Raw genomic sequence first — 20,578 nt, forward strand, 5'->3', positions numbered from 1 at the left:
AGTATTATTGTTTGGTAAGAAATGACCAGCAGGATGATTTCAGAAAGGCCTGGAGAGACTTTATATGAACTGATGCTGAGTGAAGGGAGCAGGACCAGGAGATCATTATACACTTCGGGAGATCATTATACACTTCGACAACAATACTACATAATGATCAATTCTGATGGACGTGGCCATCCTCAGCAATGAGATGAACCAAATCAGTTCCAATGGAGCAGTAATGAACTGAACCAGCTATGCCCAGCGAAAGAACTCTGGGAGATGACTATGAACTATTACATAGAATTCCCAATCCCTCTATTTTTGCCTGCTGGCATTTTGGATTTCCTTCACAGGCTAATTGTCCACTATTTCAGAGTCTGATTCTTTTTGTACAGCAAAAAAACTGTTTGGACATGTATACTTATATTGTATTTAACTTATACTCTAACATATTTAATTTGTATTGGTCAACCTGCCATCTGGGGGAGGGGTGGGGGGAAGGAGGGAAAAGTTGGAACAGAAGGTTTGGCAATTATCAATGCTGAAAAATTACCCATGCATATAACTTGTAAATAAAAACCTATAATAATAAAAAAAATAAAAAGTGTTTGGATGACAGAAAACTAGAGAGGAGAGACAGAGAGATTGAGAGACAAGAAGGCAAGAAGGCAGAGGAAAGGAGCTTATCCCAAGGCCTAATGGTAAAATTTGGCTCTGCCTTAAAATGATCAATAAATATCAAGCCTGTAAATTCCCCTCTCACTGTCAGCCTTGGAAATGCCCTAAATTTAATTATAAGTAGAAGAATATTGTAATCAATTTGAGCAGAGATTTCAACTGGAAAATAATGCAGCATGAATTTTTAGCCCTTTTTAAAAACCAGAACCCTTTTGGCAGAGTGACTAAGCCTATGGGCCCCTTCTCAGAATCACATTCTTAAATGCATAAAATAAAATAGAAAAGAAATCGATTATTTTGAAGTAATTATAAAAATATCTTCTGAAGAAATTCACATTGCTCTGAAGATAAGAGAAGTGAATCCCCAGTGGGTCCTGGAGCAACCCATTTATGTTGCTGGGGCCTCAGTTTCCCCCTCTGTAAAAGAAGACATTGGATCAGATCATCCCAGTTCTAAATCCAAGGACAGTCAATAGGAGCCAGATAGGGAAAGTTTACAAGGATAAGGGACATGGATTCCTAAGCTCTCTTGCCTCTTCCTTCAAGGCTCAGAAGGAACAAGACTTTTGCTCTCACCATGTACATAACAGTTGACACCTCATAAATTATGGACTGGGCAGACAACTCCACCACGCTGAGCAGACCTAGGAGAAAACAAAATGTTGAAGAACATAGGATGGTGCCAGACACAAGCCAGGTGGCCCCAGGAAGAGGGGTGAAGGAGGGGGAAAAGGTGCCGAAACCTCAATTAATGGAGAGATTGTTAGGTCTGGAAGATGTAATTCCTAATTCGGCCTACATATTTACTATCTGTGATGATAAATTTGAAATAATTATAAAATAATATAAAATAATTATAAATATTTATAAATCAGTTTGCAAACGTTAAAAGGACAGTTTCTTAGTAGCTGTCATTATCCTATGGTCTTATAAAACTTCCCCAGAAAGCTGACCCTACACAGACAGCTCTCATTATGAGGACATTTCCTCGACATCGAGACTACCTCCACCTCTCCCTAATTTCCACTGGGGGCAAGCAGAACAAAGCTGATGGATCTGCCAGCTGGTAGTCGTCCAAATAGGAGGAAACAGCTCTCCCGCCCTTCCTCCAGCCTCTGCTGACAGCTCTGCAAAAGACAAGGTCTCACCTATGAGGAGGCTCCCAATCTCATAAGCCCACCACTCGATACATATCATGAGCATGCCCGGAATGGCCAGAGACAAGAAGGCTTCCCACTCCTGCAGGCACTGGAGGGACCACCCTGAGAAGAAAAAAAAGTGGAGGGGCTGGAGTGATGTCATGCAGCATAGGGGCCCCCCCAACCTGGGGGCTCCTGAATAATCCCGGCAAAGCCAGCCTTGCATGGAAGTAGCCCAGATGAAACCATAAGGCACAGGGGAGAGTGCCAGGGCTTTTGGACTGAACTGGGGTGGGGGGCAGGGCCAGTGGCTGGGCCAAGTTCAGTTGAGATAATGGGAGCTCTAAGAACGATCATTTCCCGTGCATGCATGACTGAGGTAGGTGAGACACAGGGCATGGGAGTTGAGGAGATGGGAAATTGGGGTGATGGGTTATAGGATAGATTTAGAGTTGGAAGAGACTTGGGGGACCAATGAGTCCTCACTTGACTGTGAAGACCGAGTTAGCCCCCTGGATACCTTAGAATCAGCAGGAATCAGGATAAGCAAAAGTCCTTGGTCTTTATTCTTGGTCTTTAGGGGTAGAAGTGAAGGGAATGGACCCAGGATCTCCATGACCTTCCTTTTCCAACCCCACCACCCAAGTGACTCTGGCTTGTCTTACTCCACCTCCTAATCCTTCCCACAATTCTCTGTATACACCAAAAGATCAAGCCAGCACAGAATAGTGGGAAGGGCCATTTCCAAGCATATGCTAATAGAGTGTTGTCCAATTGGTACTTAGCCTTAAGTGCTCGGTTGTCCGACCTCAGTGCATGAACTCAAGAGTTTCAGCCCTTTACACTTGACAGATGAGGAAACTGAGGCACAGAGAGGCCAGATAAAGCTAGGATCACATATCTGCTAAGTATCTGAGGTGGAACCCAGGTCTCCCTTCTTGTCCCAGTGTAGTAAAGCAACTGTCCTGGGGAGGAGGGGGGAGGGAGGGTTTTATAACAGCATTTTCTCTAGAAAAAGATCAAGGGTAAAGATCTAGTCCAATACCCATTTTACAGATGAGGAAGCTGAGGCCCATGTTTGTGGCAGCCTTGTTTGTAGTGTCTAGAAGCTGGAAAATGAAAGGATGCCCATCAATTGGAGAATGGTTGAGTAAATTATGGTATATGAATGTCATGGAATATTATTGTTCTGTAAGGAATGACCAGCAGGATGAATACAGAGAGGTCTGGCGAGACTTACATGAACTGATGCTGAGTGAAATGAGCAGAACCAGGAGATCATTATATACCTCAACAATGATACTGTTTTGAGGACGTATTCTGATGGAAGTGGATCTCTTCGATAAAGAGAGCTTTAATTGATCAAAGATGGACAGAAGCAGCTACACCCAGAGAAAGAACACTGGGAGATGAATATAAACTGCTTGCATTTTTGTTTTTCTTCCCGGGTTATTTCTACCTTCTGAATCCAATTCTCCCTGTGCAACAAGAAAACTGTTCGGTTCTGCACACATATATTGTATCTAGAATATACTGTAACCTATTCAACATGTAAAGGACTGCTTGCCATCTGGTGGAGAGGGTGAAGGGAGGGAGGGAGGGAGGGGAAAAATCAGAACAGAAGTGAATGCAAGGGATAATGCTGTAAAAAAATTACCCTGGCATGGATTCTGTCAATAAAAAGTTATTTAAAAAAAAAAAAGAGAAAGCTGAGGCCCTGAGCAGGAAAATGATTTGCCCAAGAACTCATAGAAAATAGATAGTGAAAGTTGGATTTTCACTCTGCTTCTGACTCTAAATCTAGAGCTCTGTCCATTATTCCATAAAAGAATAGGGCTCTAGTGGGTGCCCTATGGTGGGCAGAAGAGGGCAGGAATTGGAAGACAAGAGTGTCAATGGCTACCACCCATGGGACTGGTTAACAGCTTTGTTGTGAATCCCCTCCTGCCCTGCCTCCAGCAGATCCCACATTGTCCCAGACCCAGGATTCATCTGACGCCATTTCCCTGGCCTGCTGGGAGGCACCTGGGAGAAGTAATAGCTGGGTCACAGCTTGGGGACAAAGCACTGGGTAGGTGCAAAGGTGAGAAAGGAGTCAGGGCAGCAATTAAGCCCCCCAGAGAAGACATTAGGCCCCTCTAGAGGTCAGCACCTGGAGCAAAGCCTCAATTGTTCTAGTTTATTTCCAACTTCTGTAGGGCAAGGGCATTGGCGGTCACTGCCTAATTTGAGAACTTCCCTTCATCCCCCACCAGAATTCTGGTGCCATTTTTGCCACTAACTTATTCTGGAACCTTTAATTTCTTTTTAACTATTCTAACCTCTTTTCAACTATTTGAAGCCTCAAGTTTCTCATCTGTAAAATGAGAAGAATAATCCTAATTCCTGATCTCTTATTGCTTCACAGTATTATTGTGGAGATTAAATGAGGCAGAAAAGTTCTGGAAAATGTTGAAAGGGCATAATGACTCATTAAGAGGTGGTGAGTAGGGGGAAAGAACATTGGCTACAGAATCAAAAAATGTGGATTCAAACCCCATATTTGAAGCTTATTACCTGAGGGAATCTGGTTCTCAGTTTCCTCATCTGAAAAATGAAAAAATTGGACCAGTGGGATTTTGAGGTCCCTTACAGTTCTAGACCATGATCCTCATGCCCACACACACTTTTTAGGCCTAAAATGCCACGTGTGCTGCAGAATTGGCTCGCGTGTAACTGCTGGCACAGGGATTGGGGTGAACAGAAAGACCCTTGGATGGGTCAGACCAGTAAGAGAGAGAACACTATACCTCCCCATGTTTCCAGGTAGAGTTTTCTCACCACGACATACAGGAAAAGGACAATGGCCTGGATGTACTGGGAAATGGTGTTAGCCAAAGCGGAGCCCCTAGGAAAGAAGAAAAAGAAAGGAAAGAAGGTCCCAGGTGGGAAAACTTCTTTGGAACCTCTGTCTCTGCTCTCCACTCCCATCCTATTGGCTAGTGAACCTTCCCATCTTGATAGATGCTGAAACCAATCATGATAATGAGTATAGTAATAGTAGTAATAGTGGTGATGGTGGTAGTAGTAGTGGTAGTAGTAGTAATAGGAGTAGGAGTAATAATAATAGGGGTAGGAGTAATGATAGTAATAGTGGTGGTGGTGATGGTAGTAGTAATAGTAATGGTAGTAGAAGTGTTGATAATAGCAATAATATTCTGAGTAGGAGTAGTGATAGTAGTAGTGGTGATGGTGGTAATAATAATAATAATATTAGTCATAGCAATAGTAGTAATAGTAATAGTAGTGACAGTAGTGGTGGTAATGGTACTAGTAGTAGTAGTAATAATAATAAAAGTAGTCATACAGGGGCAGTGGATAGAGCAACCCACCCTGAAAACAAGAGGACCTGAGTTCAAAAATGGCCTCAAACAACTTCATACTTACTAGCTGTGTGACCCTGGCAAGTCACTTAACCCCAATTGTCTCAACAAAATAAAAATAATAATAATTGTAGTCATAGTAGTAGTAGTAGTTGTTGTTGTAATGGTGGTGGTGGTAGTAATGGTAGTGGTGGTAGTACTAGGAGGAGGAGTACTACTACAAGGTAGTAGTAAATGCTTACACAGACTACCCATGAGGCAGCCTGTTCTCTCCAGTAGTAGTTTGCTCTTGGGCTTGAGCCCACATGACACAATTGCGAGGCTGTCCCAGTTTACTCCCAGAAGGACTCCCCTAGACTAAGGCATTCTCAACCATAAGAACAACTGCCCACAAATGGAAACTGCAGCCCTGAGTTGGTCTCCTTAATTAGAATAGAGTCTGAAGACCTGAATTCATATTCTGAGTCTGCTCTTCCCTGTGATCTTGGCTAATTCAATTTCCTTCTCTGAACTTCAGTTTCCTTTCAAGAAGTTGAACTAGATAATCTCGGAGTCATAGGAGCATAGCTTAAAGCTAGAAGGGACCGTAGGGGTCATTGCATCCAATCTAATCATTTTATAAGTGAGAAAACTGAGGTTCGAAGAAAGAAATGGAAAGGACCAGGTCTACTAAAGTATGAAGTCCCTAAAGAAGGATTTGAATCAGAGCTTCCTAACTCCAAGCTCTTAGATTTATCCAGTAAGCCACCTTGTCCACCTTGAAGACCTCAGTTCAAAATCTACCTCCTTTGTGACTCCCTCAGTTTCCTTATTTGTAAAATGCGGAGGTTGAATCAGAAGTCCTTTTAGCTCCCTCTCAGCCTAAAACTAGAGTCCTAAGCCTTCCCTCTCTCAGAATCATGAGCCAAGGAACCTTCCTGGTCTTTGTCTGGCTGATCCACCGCCTCTCCCCCTGCTTGTCCTCTCAGTGAGTCTCTACCCCAAGCAGGAATATCGGGGGTCACTGTCCTGGGGGGGGGGATGACAGGGAAGGCAATGTAAAGCTCTGAGCTGCTCTGAGATACACCCAGGAGGGGAGTCGGGGCTCTTCTACACTTGATATCACAAGCCCATCGCTTCCTGCTCTGTCTTTCCTGTAGGGAGCTTTTTTCTTCTCTTTTTCCTTCTTTAATGTTTTCTCTCAGGCTTTGCCCCTTGGTAGCTGATACAGGACTTTTTGCCCTTTGTCCGTCTCTTTCCGATTGGAGGCCACTCCCTCCACCCCTGACCCCACAGACTGACACTAGCTATATGATCTTGGGGGAATCAGTGAGCCTTTGTCTGCCTCAGTTTACTTATCTGTAAATCAACGATCATTTGTTAACAACCTACGATATGCCAGCTGCTGTACTAAATGAATCATATCGCCTAACTGCCAGAGGGTTCTGAAGATTAGACGAGACAGAGTTTGGAAAGTGCTTTGCAAATCTTAAATACTAGCTGTTATTATCCTTAGTTTTCCGGTTGTTATTGCACCACAAAGATTCTTCCTTCTTTCGTAATGACCAGTTGCTACTTACGGCACTCCCAGATTGAAAATGTAGACAAAGATGTAGTTAGCCAAGCCATTGACACCATTTCCCAAAATGCTGCTGAGAACCTGAGGCCAGACAATGCCCTGAAATACAAGAAAACAGGAACCCGTCCGAGAGTGTGTCTGGGAGGGAGTAACTCGTGTAGCTGTGACTTTGTCTTTGTGAGTGTCTGGCAAGGTACAATAATGGAGAGATGGGGGCCTAGAAGGGCCCCCCTGATGCGAGGGTCAGCTTTGGATGCGTACGGGTCTTTGGATGGGGCACTTGTGACTGTGATTTAAGGGAAGAAGTAGTGATGACAGAAGGGACCAATTTGGGGAAGATGGAGAAGCCATGAATTCGGTCCCCAGTTCTTCTGTGGCCTGGCCATGTGTCTTCCTTCTCTGAGCCACTTCATTTCTCATAAAATATGGGGAAGGGTCCCCAGAGCCCCTTTCGGAGCTGAGATTCTGAGTGCCGGGCCAGGAGCACACAAACTCCCATGACCAGGACCCTCCTTAGCGATTGTGAGACCTCCTTGGAGGGTCAGCGGCCCATCGGGAGGGGCAGCAGAGATCAGGCACAGGCCTTAGGACAGGGTGGGCAAGCGACACATCTCCCCATGGAAACCCCTCAGTGATAGAAAAGGAAAGACTCTAATTTCTCCATTTTCCCCCAATTCCTTCTAGCCCAGGTGGACAGACTCAAGCTTGAGAAATATAGTTTAGTAGGTGAATGAACTTCAGGAAATTAGAGTATTAATAAAAGAAGGGAAATGACCCACATGTGCAAAAAAAGAAAAAAGAAAAGGAAAGGAAAGGAGAGGAAAGGAAAGAGAAAAGAACAGGAAAGGAAAGGGAAAAGAACAGGAAAGGAAAGGGAAAAGAACAGGAAAGGAAAGGAAAGGAGAGGAGAGGAGAGGAGAGGAGAGGAGAGGAGAGGAGAGGAGAGGAAAGGAGAGAAGAGGAGAGGAGAGGAGAGGAGAGGAGAGGAGAGGAGAAAAAAAGAAAAAAAAAGAAAAGAAAAAAGTAATACAGTTTAGGTTGGCCCCAGGAAGCCGCCCAGCACTGGGAGAGGGCAGGGACTGGAGGGAGTGGTGAGGAGGGAAGCTATTTGGACCACATCATCCAGGATCTAGATAGTGCAGGAATGTCACCATACCTGATTTTGCAGATATTTCACTTCTAAGGTATAAAGGAAAATTGCCTGGTGGGAAAAATACACATCCACGTTAGGGCTCCTCGGAGGGGCTAACCAGGGGCACAATTCTGAAAAGCCGACGTCTGCCTATTTCATCCAAGAATTCCTTGCCTTCCCTACTCAGCAAGGGCCTGGCGTTCTTTGTACAAATGCACCTGCCTGTCCTGCCTCTCCCCACTCCGAGACACGGCGATTTTCCCAAAGCAGATCTGACCGCGTCGCCCCTTACTCAATAATGGCTCCCTACTCCCTCCAGGATCACATACAAACTCCTGTTTGCTGTTCAAAGTCCTTCATGACCCAGCCCCCTCCTGCCTTTCCAGACTCCTTACATCTCAGCCCAGCACCCGTCCTTGGACCCAGTGGCCTCCTGGCTGCTCCACAAACAGGACCCCCTCTCCGGGCTCATGCACTGTCTCCCCCAGGACCGCGACCCCTTCTCAGCTGCCCCAGGCCTGCCATTCACTCCCAGCCTCCTTTTAGCCCCTTTCGGACAACCATGTGCCTGGCAGGATCAAGGAGATGAGAGCGGGACATCCTTCTCTTGCCTTGATCTGGACTTTCTGCCTGTCACACGGACACAATCTGACCAACCTTCGGATCGAAATCACTGAGTTTCCACATGGGTGAGAACAAGCCAGACCTGAACGGTCAAGTACCAAGCCACTAGAATCTCGGTGGTTCCTTCCATTGTACCTGGGGGCAGCAAAACAGCCCCCATCTGGGCTACCTTCCCTGTCCAAGAGACACTCAGTCCCTGGTTTTGATACAGCCCCTCCCCACTCAATCAGCCAGTTAGATTTGACTGCTGTTTGATGACACATTTGTCCATGATCCTCGCTGGTCTGAGCGATGGCTGACGACTCTCAGTAATGACCTGCTAGTTTGTTAATAAAATGATTGATTTACCCCTCGCCTGAAAATGATCCCCTCCCCTTAGAAGTAACTGAGAGAGAAGGGGAACTCACAGGAAGAGCAGGAATGAAGTTCATCACATATTCCTGGGTGATCCTACAAGCAACACAAAGAAATAAACATTTTAGCAAAGTTCTAAAGTGACAAAGGCCACTCCAGGTTCCATTTTCCTAGCGATGGGATTCTGCATCTTGATCTGTTCTTTTCTTTCTGCATCTGTCTCTCTATTTCTCTAACTCTCTCTGTCTCTGTTTTTCTATCTCTGTCTCTCTGTCCCTCTTTCTCATTCTGTCTCTCTGTCTCTACCTTTCTATCTCTCTAACTTTCTCTCTGTCTCTCTAACTTTCTCTCTGTCTCTCTGTCCCTCTTTCTCACTCTCTCTTTCTCTCCCTACTGATGCTCAGTGGTAAGTTTCTTTAAATAAAAAAAGACATTAATAAACCCCAATTCTCCAGGATCTCCCTGCCATATGGTCTTCAAGAACTGCTTATGGCTGGAAAAGCCCTCCTCCTGGGATCAGGCGGGGATGTCCTTGAACCGTTCATCCTGATGCTCTCACCCCGCCACACCACGTGGTCTCACTCCGTTCAGACTAGCTCTCGAAGGCTTTCCAGCTTGGCCGGGCCTGCCTGAGCTGCTATTCTTGCGCTGCAGTCCCTGAGAACCCAGGACCCTCCCCAGGCCACCACAAGCCATCAGAGGAGGACTCCATTGGAAGTGCTCTCTCGCCGTCACTTTCTGAGGGTTTGAAGGATGGAAGCCCCTTGAGGGCAGGGATCATTTTTGTGAGTTTTGTGTTTTTGCCTCTCTTTGTATCCTCGGTGCTTAGCACAGGATTTGACTCGTAGTAAGGGCTGGCAAGGTGGTACAATACAGTACTAATGTATAGACAGGAAGACCCGAGTTCAAATCCCACCTCGGAAACTTACAAGCTGTGTGATCCTGGACAAGTCACTTAACCTTGTCTGCCTCAGTTTCCTCATCTATAAAATGAGCTGGAGAAGGGAATGGCAAGTTGCTCTTTGCCAAGAAAACCCCCCAGATAGGATCATGAAACTCCTGAACAACAACAAAGACATTATACTAGTAGTAATAATAATTATTAATAGAATGCCTCCTGTGTTCCAGGCACTGTGCTAGGAGCTTTACAAATATTATCTCACCTCACCTTCACAACAACCCTAGGGGGTTGTTGCCATTATTAGAAATTACCAAGAGTTGGTAGCCTGAGACCTTGGCTGTCCAGGATGTCCCAAAAGTCTTAGGGCGGCTTTAAACCTTAACAGTTTAAACACCCTGTGTATGATTTAGGATGCAGAGACAACGCCCGCGCTGATGCTTGTAATTTTAAAGCAAAAGATAAATAAAAGCAAATTAAAATCCATTAACAGGGTAAGACATAACAATTAGCATAACTATTACCACAAAAAAGATAACCTAATAAATTAGTGTCTATTAGCATCTGAGATACGATCTCTGAGAAACCAGCCCAGCTGCCCTCTTTCTCTCAGTCATTTTCCATTATCTTTTTAGAGCATAATTGCTGAGAGGTGTTAGCCGCACACGCCAATATGAGGTTGTTTCTGTCCCATTAAGAATATGAGGTAGAATCTTTCTAAATTAAAAACCGGCCTCTGTCTGTCCTTCTGTCCTGCAGTCTGTCCTTCACAGAGTTCTCGTTATTATAGTCCCACTGAGCAATTAACTGAGCTTGGCTGACAGGCTTTGCTGACCTGGGTTGGGAGCCCTCAAGCCGCCCAGAACAGTCCGACAGCCAGAAAATGCCGGCGGGGGAGTCTGGGTCCCGAGCCCCAGGAGGATGCACCGACGGAATGCCATTCACACCAAAGACATCAGTTAACTAACATCAAGCTCAATGAGCCTGGGGATGGCCACGGTGCCCCTCCCCCTCCCTCCCGCTATTTCCCAGGGAGCCCACTCGGGGTCAGGAGCTCACCCGGACACGGCGGGGTCTTGCCGGAGGAGGAGAAGGATCTCCTCTGTGTTAATGAAGAGGGCCCAGCAGGGGAAGCAGCACAGCAGCAGGATCAGGATCCCCCTTTGCAGGATGACCCCCACGTGCTTCTTGTTGGCGCTTCCATAAGTCTGGAAAAGAGCACGAGAGGACCCAGGCGGGAGGTCCTCGTTAAAATCCCGCCTCGGACGCTGGCTATCGGGGTGACTTTGCTCAGGTCACTGATCTGCCCGAACCGCGGGGCCCGTCTGTACAGTGAAGGGGTTCCCCTAAGGTCCTTTCCCGTGAAACCTGTGACTGGAGGATTCTGGGAGGCCCGACCCAGTCTGACTGAGCAGACACGGACCGTGCTAGAGTCGCCATTGGGGGGCCCGCCCAGGCCAGCCCAGGGTCCCATGGAACGTGGCAGGGAGAGTCCTAGACCCTTTCAGTAAAGGTGTTGGTTAGTGAGAATCTGGAAGGGGACCTGGTAATAGTGAGGAGTCAGGAGGTCTTCATCAAGAACAGATCCCACCTAACCTTGGAGCCAAAGAGGAGAAATGAGCAGAATGGTGATGGGCGGGGAGAGGGGGACTTACGAAGGGGGACACTGCGTGTGTATAAAGTCAGATTATTTTAGTATGTTGGTTAGTTTTACTACTTCCCCCTTTGAAAACTTCTTCCTTATCAGAATTCTCTCTTTTTCCTTTTCTCTCCTTTCCTCCTTGAAGGAGGAGGAGGAATACACGGAGAAATAGAATGGTAAAAAACCAAAGATTTCAATCTAAATTCATTTTAAGAAGAAGAAAAGGTCCTCATAATGTTCCTTTCTTCCTTCTTTTCTTTTTTCTCTCTTTCTTCCTTCCGTCCCCTCTTTCTTACTTTCCTACCTTTCTCCCTCTCTCCTTTTTTTTCTGCCTTCCTTTCTTCCATTTCTTTCTTCCTTCCTTTCTTCCTTTTTTCCTTCCTTTTCTTCCTTCTTTCCTCTCTTCTTTTTTTCCTTCCTTCCTTTCTTGTAACTAGAGGCATTTAAGGAGTGAAATGAATAAAGAGCCAACTTTGGGGTCAGGAAGGCCACTATTCCTATTTGGGGCAGCCGAGTGGGGCAGTGGTTAGAGAACCAGCCCTGAAGTCAGGAGGACCTGAGCTCAAATCTGACCTCAGACACTTAACTCTTCCTGGTTGTGTGACCCTGGGCAAGTCACTTAACCCCAATTGTCTCGGCAAATAAAAATAAAATAAGTTTTGAGTTGAATGGAAAAAGGGGACATTTTGAGAGAGAGATTTAAAGGACATTCTGTTTTTTCATTGAAATAAAAGGTCAAGCATTTGGGAGTGGAAATAGTTGGGGGACTCAAGTAGAAGAGGGAAAGAATGGAACAGCCTTTGGAAAATAAAGTGAGGAGGCAGATTAAAGTAGAAAATACTGAGCAGTGGCAAAAGCCCATTCAGAGACAGCTGGTGGCTCAGCAGAGCAGGAAGAACCGAGTTCAAATCCAGCCTAAAATGCAAATTATCTGTGTGATCTTGGACTTTTCACATTCTTTCACTTCTGTCTGCCTCCGTTTCCTCCTCTATAAAATGGAAATAATAATAGCACCCATTTCCAAGAGCTGTTCTGAAGATCAGATCAGATATTTGTAAAGCACTTAGCATAGTAACTGGCACATATCATTCCCTCCCCACCTCAAATAGACATCGTAAATCACTTTATCAGCTCTAGTCTGGGCCTGGTAAAGTAGGCAAAAACTCTCTGGGGGCTTCCTTTTCTAACACTACTCTCTCTTCTTCTACCTCATGCTTCCCCCCAGATGTTCTAGGTCCTCTGTCTTTCCCTCCTTCCTTATCTCCTGTGAAAATTGATCCATCCTATTTTATGTTCTCTTCCCTCATGGTTCAGCCTTCTGAAATGAGTCATCCATTCACTTATTCTATAAACATTTATTAAACACCTGCTATATACAAAGCAAGATGCTGGCTCTCGGGCAGGGGTAGAACTCTACCCTGGGATTGATAAGCAGCTGATAGGGAGGAATAGTTGGTAAATATTGTAAATACCATATTTAGGTAGGATCTAAAGTCATAGTGATCATGAAAAAAATGTATATTGAACAGTTGTGATCCTAAAAACTGTTATGTATAAAATAGTTTTCTTTCTGAAAAATTAATCTTAGTGTTTTGTTTCTTAGGTGCATCACCATGGCAAATGCTCTTATTTTTTTTCTTTTCATATTCCATATAGAATATGAGACACAGGATGGTTTTCCTGAAGAGCACAAGAATCCTACTGTAGAAATACAAAAATAAAAGTTGAAAAGAGCCTCTGGCTTCAAAGAGCTGACTTTCTACCGGTCTGTACTGATGTCTTTGGAGGCATGTAAGGCTGATGTATTTTAGCAAGAAACCTGTTTGGTTGGCCTGGGAGGCCTCTAGAGGCAAAGGATTAACTCAGATGAGGATCTCGGGACTGGCTGGTGGAGAAGATGCTTTGGGATGGGGGTGGAGGAGCCCATGGACAATTGGATATCTGTTCGTGTGTGGCACGCTACCCAACAAAACAGGATCTCAGGCTGATAGAATCAGAACCGAGGCCTCCCACAAAAGGACTTTTTGGCTGTTAAGGCTCTTGGCCTTCTGCAACTCCTAAGCAGAGACCAATTGTAGGAAACTTTTCCTGGTCAAGCCTCAAGTGGATTTTGTACCACTTTTGAATTCTGCTCTGAGTATGGGGAATGGCTGTTGGGGTACAACAGAACAAGATTAAGCCCTTTTCTTACCAAAGCCACTTAAATACTTGAAGACTGAAATTCTTCTAAATGTTTCAAGTCCGAAATTCCTCTAAATATTCCAAGAACAAAATTCCTCTAAATACGCCAAGACCGAAATTCCTTTAAATACTCCAAGACTGAAATTCCTCTAAATATTCCAAGATCAAAATTCCTCTAAATACTCCAAGACCAAAATTTCTCTAAATATTCCAAGATTGAAATTTCTCTAAATATTCCTAGACCGAAATTCCTCTAAATACGCCAAGACAGAAATTCCTCTAAATATTCCAAGATCAAAATTCCTCCAAATACTCCAAGAGCAAAATTCCTCTAAATATTCCAAAATCGAAATTCCTCTAAATACTCCAAGACCTAAATTTCTCTAAATATTCCAAGACCAAAATTCCTTTAAATACTCCAAAACTGAAATTCCTCTAAATACTCCAAGACCGAAATTCCTTTAATATTCCAAGATCAAAATTTCTCTAAATATTCCAAGACTGAAATTCCTTTAAATATTCCAAGACTGAAATTCCTCTAAATACTTCAAGACTGAAATTCCTCTAAATACTCCAAGACCTAAATTTCTCTAAATATTCCAAGACTGAAATTCCTCTAAATATTTCAAGACTGAAATTCCTCTAAATACTCCAGGACTGAAATTCCTCTAAATACTCCAAGACTGAAATTCCTCTAAATACTCCAAGACCTAAATTTCTCTAAATATTCCAAGACCGAAATTCCTTTAAATATTCCAAGACTGAAATTCCTCTAAATATTCCAAGACTGAAATTCCTCTAAATATTCCAAGACCGAAATTCCTCTAAATACTCCAAGACTGAAATTCCTCTAAATATTCCAAGACTGAAATTCCTCTAAATACTCCAAGACTGAAATTCCTTTAATACTCCAAGATCAAAATTCCTCTAAATATTCCAAGACTGAAATTCCTCTAAATACTCCAAGACTGAAATTCCTCTAAATATTCCAAGACTGAAATTCCTCTAAATATTTCAAGACTGAAATTCCTCTAAATACTCCAAGACTGAAATTCCTCTAAATACTCCAAGACTAAAATTCCTCTAAATACTCCAAGACTGAAATTCCTCTAAATACTCCAAGACTAAAATTCCTCTAAATATTCCAAGACTGAAATTCCTCTAAATATTTCAAGACTGAAATTCCTCTAAATACTCCAAGACTGAAATTCCTCTAAATACTCCAAGACTGAAATTCCTCTAAATACTCCAAGACTAAAATTCCTCTAAATACTCCAAGACTAAAATTCTTCTAAATATTCCAAGACTGAAATTCCTTTAATACTCCAAGATCAAAATTCTTCTAAATACCCCAAGACTGAAATTCCTTCAAATACTCCAAGACAGAAAGCTCTTTAAATACCCCAAGATTGAAATTCCTTCAAATACTCTAAAACCAAAAGCACTTGAAACATCCCAAGACCAAAAGTCCTTTATCTGAAAACCAAAAATCCATGCTTCTGGTACCTTTTAAACCCTCTTCCCTAAGCCAAACTAGCTTCTTCAAACAATCTTTTACAGCACAGGTGCCAAGCTCTCCATCCAGATTAAAAGGATAATTGAGGAAAATATGCAACAGAATAAACAATATGACGACATAGTGATTCTATGACTACATGTTTTTCTAAGTCAGAAAGTCAAGGGATTCTTTGGTTTCTATTTGTTTGGCTCATTTCTGTTGGTCCTCGACATTCCTGGTCCAGCCAATAATCCCTTAAGTATTTAGAAACAGCTTTCATCTCCTCCCTTCTTCTTTCCTCATTCTCTCCTCCCTTACAGTTTCTTGTTCTCCCTCTCTTCTGGAGGTTCTTTCTGGTTCCTCCCGAAATGTGATGACCAACACTGAATGTAGCTCTGGTCTGGCCTGGGAAGAAGGTGGTTGGACCACTGGCTCCTGTGACTGGATGCCTTTTTAATTTTTCTAACAGACCTTATTAATAAAGAAGTAATAATTAATTATTATTTAATAATTACTATTAAATGATTTAATTTAATTAATAATAAGTGCAGATCAGCAGAGAACCTCCTGGGAGTCTGAGCAGTTCATGGCTTCTCCGGTGGCTCAGAACCAGGATGTGTTGGAGATGGGCCCGGTCCTCCTGACTCTGGATTGCCTCTGGACTTTGCCTTAATTTCCCAGATCCTTCTCCTCTCTTCTGGTAGCCTAAAATGGCTTTAGCTTTCTAGACTACCTGTGGACTAATTCATTTCGGGGGAGGGGAGAGTTGGGGGGGGAAGAAAGGGGGGGGCTGTGTTCAGCTGTGAGTTCTAATTAAGCCGGTTCTAACTCAGAGTGGAGCAGCAGGCGGGTTATCTGGGCCTTCTCTGGAACAAATGAGACATGGGATCCTCGTGTGGAGGAGGGGAAGCAGCTCCTACCTGAGACATCAGGGTGTCGCAGGCCGACGCCATGCCGTAGCCCACGGAAACTCCGCAAATGTTGACAAACTAGAGCAAGAAAACACCAAGTTTGTCCATTGGCACACATCCATTAACCCACTACTGTTTACAAGGAACGGCGAGGGAGGTGAAGGGAGGAGAGAAGAAAAGAGCCCACTGTCTGTCCTCAAGGAGCTTTCGTTCTAGCAGGGGAGACAAGTATGTGTGTATTTATACACACATAAATACAAATAATCCAACATATATTCATTAATCCCTTGCTGTATGCCAGGCCCTGGGAGAGAGGGAGAGAGAAAAGGGACCATTGCCTGTCCTCAAGGAGCTTACATTCTGGCAGGAGAGACAAGTACATCTGCATCTCTATACAAAGAAATACCAGGCAGCTGGGGGATGGAAGCATCAGGGCCTGGGGAAGGTCCCCCTTCTCGGAGGAAGCTGGGGGACGCCCCACATCCCATGCAGACAGACACACGTGGCTCTTCTCCTGCTGGATCTGGGCAGGAACTCTGGGATGGGAGGCCCTCGAGGGGTCTCAGCAGAACTGAAGCCTCTCCCAAGGGGGGATGGTCGCCCCCCTACCCTTTCCCCCAAGCGAACAGGGCAGAGTCCTCACCGCCACGGCCAGGGTCACGGAGGCCAACTCCACCTTTCCCAGGTGCCCACAGAACACGGTGCTCACCACAAAGATCATGAAAATCAACAGCTGGAACAGGAACTAGAGGGAAGAGGGAAGGGAATAAGCATACATTAAGCACTTGTTATATGCAAGCATTGTGCTAAATATGTTACAAATATCTCATTTGAAAAGAGGGCCAAAGTCATTTCCAAAATATATAGAGAGTGGGCTCAAATTTATAAGAAATCAAGCCATTCCAGCCCTGTTTGTAGTGGCTAGAAACTGGAAATTGAATGGATGCCCATCAATTGGAGAATGGCTGGGTAAATTGTGGTACATGAATGTTATGGAATATTATTGTTCTGTAAGGAATGACCAGCAGGATGACTACAGAGAGGCTTGGTGAGACTTACATGATCTGATGCTGAGTGAAATGAGCAGAACCAGGAGATCACTTTACACTTCGACAACAATATTGTATGAGGACGTATTCTGATGGAAGTGGGTTTCTTTGACAAAGACTCAATTTCAATTGATAAATGATGGACAGAAGCAGCTACACCCAAAGAAGGAACACTGGGAAACGAATGTGAACTATCTGCATTTTTGTTTTTCTTCCCGGGTTATTTTTACCTTCTGAATCCAATTCTCCCTGTGCAACAAGAGAACTGCTCGGTTCTACACACATATATTGTATCTAGGATATACTGGAACATATCTAACATATATAGGACTGCTTGCCATCTAGGGGAGGGAGTGGAGGGAAGGAGGGGAAAAATCGGAACAGAAGTGAGTGCAAGGGATAATGTTGTAAAAAAAAAATTACCCTGGCATGGATTCTGTCAATATAAAGTTATTATAAAATAAAATAAAATATTAAAAAAAAGAAATCAAGCCATTCTCCAATTGATAAATGATCAAAATATATGAACAATTTTCAGATGAAGAAATTGAAACTATTTCTACTTTATGAAAAGATGCTCCAAGTCATTATTGATCAGAGAAATGAAAATTAAGACAATTCTGAGATATCACTACACACCTGTCAGATTGATTAAGATGGAAGGAAAAGATAATGACAAATGTTGGCAAGGAAGTAGGAAAACTGGGACACTGATACATTGTTAGTGGAGTTGTGAACAGATCCAACCATTCTGGAGAGTGATTTGGAGCTACGCCCAAAAAGTTATCAAACTGTGCATACCCTTTGATCTAGTAGTGTTTCTACTGGGCTTATACCCCAAAGAGAACTAAAGAAGGGAAAGGGACCTGCATGTGCACGAATGTTTGTGGCAGCCCTGTTTGTAGTGGCCAGAAGCTGGAAAATGAATGGGTGCCCATCAGTTGGAGATTGGCTGAATAAATTGTGGTATATGAGTGTTATGGAATATTATTGTTCTGTAAGAAATGACCAGCAGGATGATTTCAGAAAGGTTTGGAGAGACCTTATTAATAACTAATAATCAACAAATTGATGGTCAGTGGTTTTCTCTTGGAGAGATCGTGAACTGATGTTGAGTGAAATGAGCAGAACCAGGAGATTATTATACACGGCAACAACAAGACTACCTGATGATCAATTCTGATGCACGTGGCCCTCTTCAACAATGAGATGAATCAAACCCATTCCAATTGATCAGTAGTGAACAGAACCAGCTACACCAGCGAAAGAACACTGGGAACTGAGTGTGGACCACAACATAGCATTTCCACTCTTTCTCTATTGTTTGCTGCATTTTTGTTTTTCTTTCCAGATTATTTTTACCTTCTTTCTAAATCTGATTTTTCTTGTGTAGCAAGACAATTGTATAAATATGTATACATATATTGTGTTTAATATATCCTTTAACATATTTAACATGTATGGGGCTCCCTGCCATGTAGGGGAGGGATGGAGGGAAGGAGGGGAAAAGTTGGAACAGAAGGTTTCACAAGGATCAATGCTAAAAAATTAGCCGTGCATATGTTTTGTAAATAAAAAGCTATAATTTAAAAAAAAAAAAAAAGAAAAGAGGATCAATTCAAGATATCCAACTTAGGGCTAAATGCTCTAAATTTAGCTAAAAGTAAGAGCTAAATACTCCAGTGGACACAGGATTTAAATTCTGGGCTTCTGACTCCGAATGCAGAGCTCTCGCCACTACACTAAGTGAGCATGATGGATGCTCCCAAAGTAACAGCTCTCTGGATACTTCCAGCAGGTCTGTGTTCAACTCATTTCAATTCAACTCTTATTAAGCACCTACTATATGCCCTGCACCGAGCCCAGGCACGGGAGCTACAGAGATAAAAAAAATGAGTCTGGGGTGGGGCTCTCCATCAGCAGTGAGGGGCCCTACTTCCTCTCCTAGCTCTTGGGGAGCCCACATATGCACAGAATGAACAGCATCTGCCTGTGGCTGAGTCAAAAATCAGGAAAAAATACAAGGGCGCGGAGAAACAAGAGAAAGGTGCTATGACGAATAGTCACTACTGTCTTGGAATCCCTTTTATAAACGTAATCATAATATAGTCAATGCTTATATAGTATAAACTTTCTAGTTTATAATGTGCTTTACAAATAGTATCTCACTTGAAGCTTACACCCATTTTACAGATAAAGAAATTGAGGCAGATGAGTAAAGTGATTTGTCTAAAGTCACACAGCTGGGAAGGGTCTGGGGTTGGATTTGACTTCAGGTTTTCCTGATTTTTAGTCTGATCCATTCATTCAGCCATCCCCCTACATATCCTGCCCTCTACTATACCTATGCTCTGAGAAGGCTTAGGTGATGAAATAGTCTTGCTTAGAACTCCAGGGATGATCGAAATAGGGAAATTGGCAGGAAGATTGGTGGGAGGGGCCTGAAGGTCTGGGAAGCCTTCTCCTTTCCCAAGACACAGGAAGATTCATTGTGACATGGTCACTCGTGGATTCCACTGGAGAAAGTGGTGGGGAGGGGGATCTAGTTTAGGAATGGGCAGTGAAAAAATAAATTAATTAATTTAAAAAAAAAAAAAAAGAGTAGGGCGGTGATGGACTCCACCTTTGGCTTCCCTGCCCATCCTTCTGTCTCCCACCCCATTTAGGGGTTGTCCCTGGGATAAAAGCCCCTCCCCTTTTGACATTTACTATTCTATTACTATGACCTCAAAGGCCTATCTGAGCCTCAGTTTCCCCAATTGGAAAATTGAGGGATTGGATTAAATGATCTTGAAGGTCCCAACCCAACAGTCTAGCCTCCCTCTAGTGTATCCAAACCTCTAAGTGATGGGAGATGGGCACTCCCCGCTGCTCCCCAGCCCTGTCTTCTTACCAGGGGTCCCGAGAGTTTGAAAAGACTCCAGACTTCCGCCCCAAAGCCTTCTGGGATGATCCTCCGCAGTCCCCTCCGTGGGGGCACCTGCCCCCTGCTCTTGTTGTCTCCAGAAGGACCCTCGGCAGTGATTCCCGGGGCCGGGTCCATTCTGATTCCAGGCTCTGGAGCCTCCCGCTGCAGTAGGGTCGGTGGAGAGCTGCTCCTTGGACCCTGCAATTTAACTTGTAGGCAGAAAGCTAGATCTGAGACTAGGAAACCTTAGTCCTTCTTCCTCTGGCTAGAGTCACATGGGAATGACTTGAAGCCCTGGTAATGAGTAAATAAAAGAGGGAAGCCAACCAAGGAGTGGGGGCCAAAGGGAGCTGGATAATTCCAGCTGAGTGCAGAGAAAGGCCTCAGGGAGGCTAAGCCAGGCCACGGACCTCTGGCCTGCTCCTCCCACCCTTCCCCTCACCCTCACTTGGCCTTGGCTGGTTCCATTGGTCCTTCCCCGAGAGCCTGGCCCCTCCTGGGTCACGCGAAGCCCGAGTGTCCAGGCTAGTCCGGCCCAGCTGTTCTGGAGGTCTTGGTTGTGTCCAGTCGTGGGCAGAGGGTTACTTCAAAGGATCAACTGTCCAGAAGGAATCCCAGAGGCCACGGCCTCCCTCCTTAACTTACAAACAGGGAAACCG

General features: G+C 44.1%; 1 protein-coding gene across 1 annotated transcript in view; it reads right to left on the bottom strand.

The window, feature by feature from the left end:
* Positions 1–20,121, bottom strand: part of SLC47A2 (solute carrier family 47 member 2) — a 34,364-nt gene extending 14,243 nt beyond the window's left edge. The window contains exons 1-10 of the mRNA XM_051992092.1: positions 19,905–20,121; positions 16,606–16,707; positions 15,972–16,040; positions 10,790–10,938; positions 8,886–8,928; positions 7,879–7,923; positions 6,724–6,821; positions 4,592–4,689; positions 1,812–1,925; positions 1,240–1,307 (exon numbers count right to left, since the gene is read on the bottom strand). Coding sequence (XP_051848052.1) covers positions 1,240–1,307; positions 1,812–1,925; positions 4,592–4,689; positions 6,724–6,821; positions 7,879–7,923; positions 8,886–8,928; positions 10,790–10,938; positions 15,972–16,040; positions 16,606–16,707; positions 19,905–20,054 — 936 coding nt within the window. The 5' untranslated portion in view covers positions 20,055–20,121. The remainder of the gene's footprint in view (positions 1–1,239; positions 1,308–1,811; positions 1,926–4,591; positions 4,690–6,723; positions 6,822–7,878; positions 7,924–8,885; positions 8,929–10,789; positions 10,939–15,971; positions 16,041–16,605; positions 16,708–19,904) is intronic.
* Between the last annotated feature and the right edge of the window lie 457 nt (positions 20,122–20,578).

The sequence above is a fragment of the Antechinus flavipes genome, chromosome 4 (assembly GCF_016432865.1).
Source record: "Antechinus flavipes isolate AdamAnt ecotype Samford, QLD, Australia chromosome 4, AdamAnt_v2, whole genome shotgun sequence".
Taxonomy (NCBI): domain Eukaryota; kingdom Metazoa; phylum Chordata; class Mammalia; order Dasyuromorphia; family Dasyuridae; genus Antechinus; species Antechinus flavipes.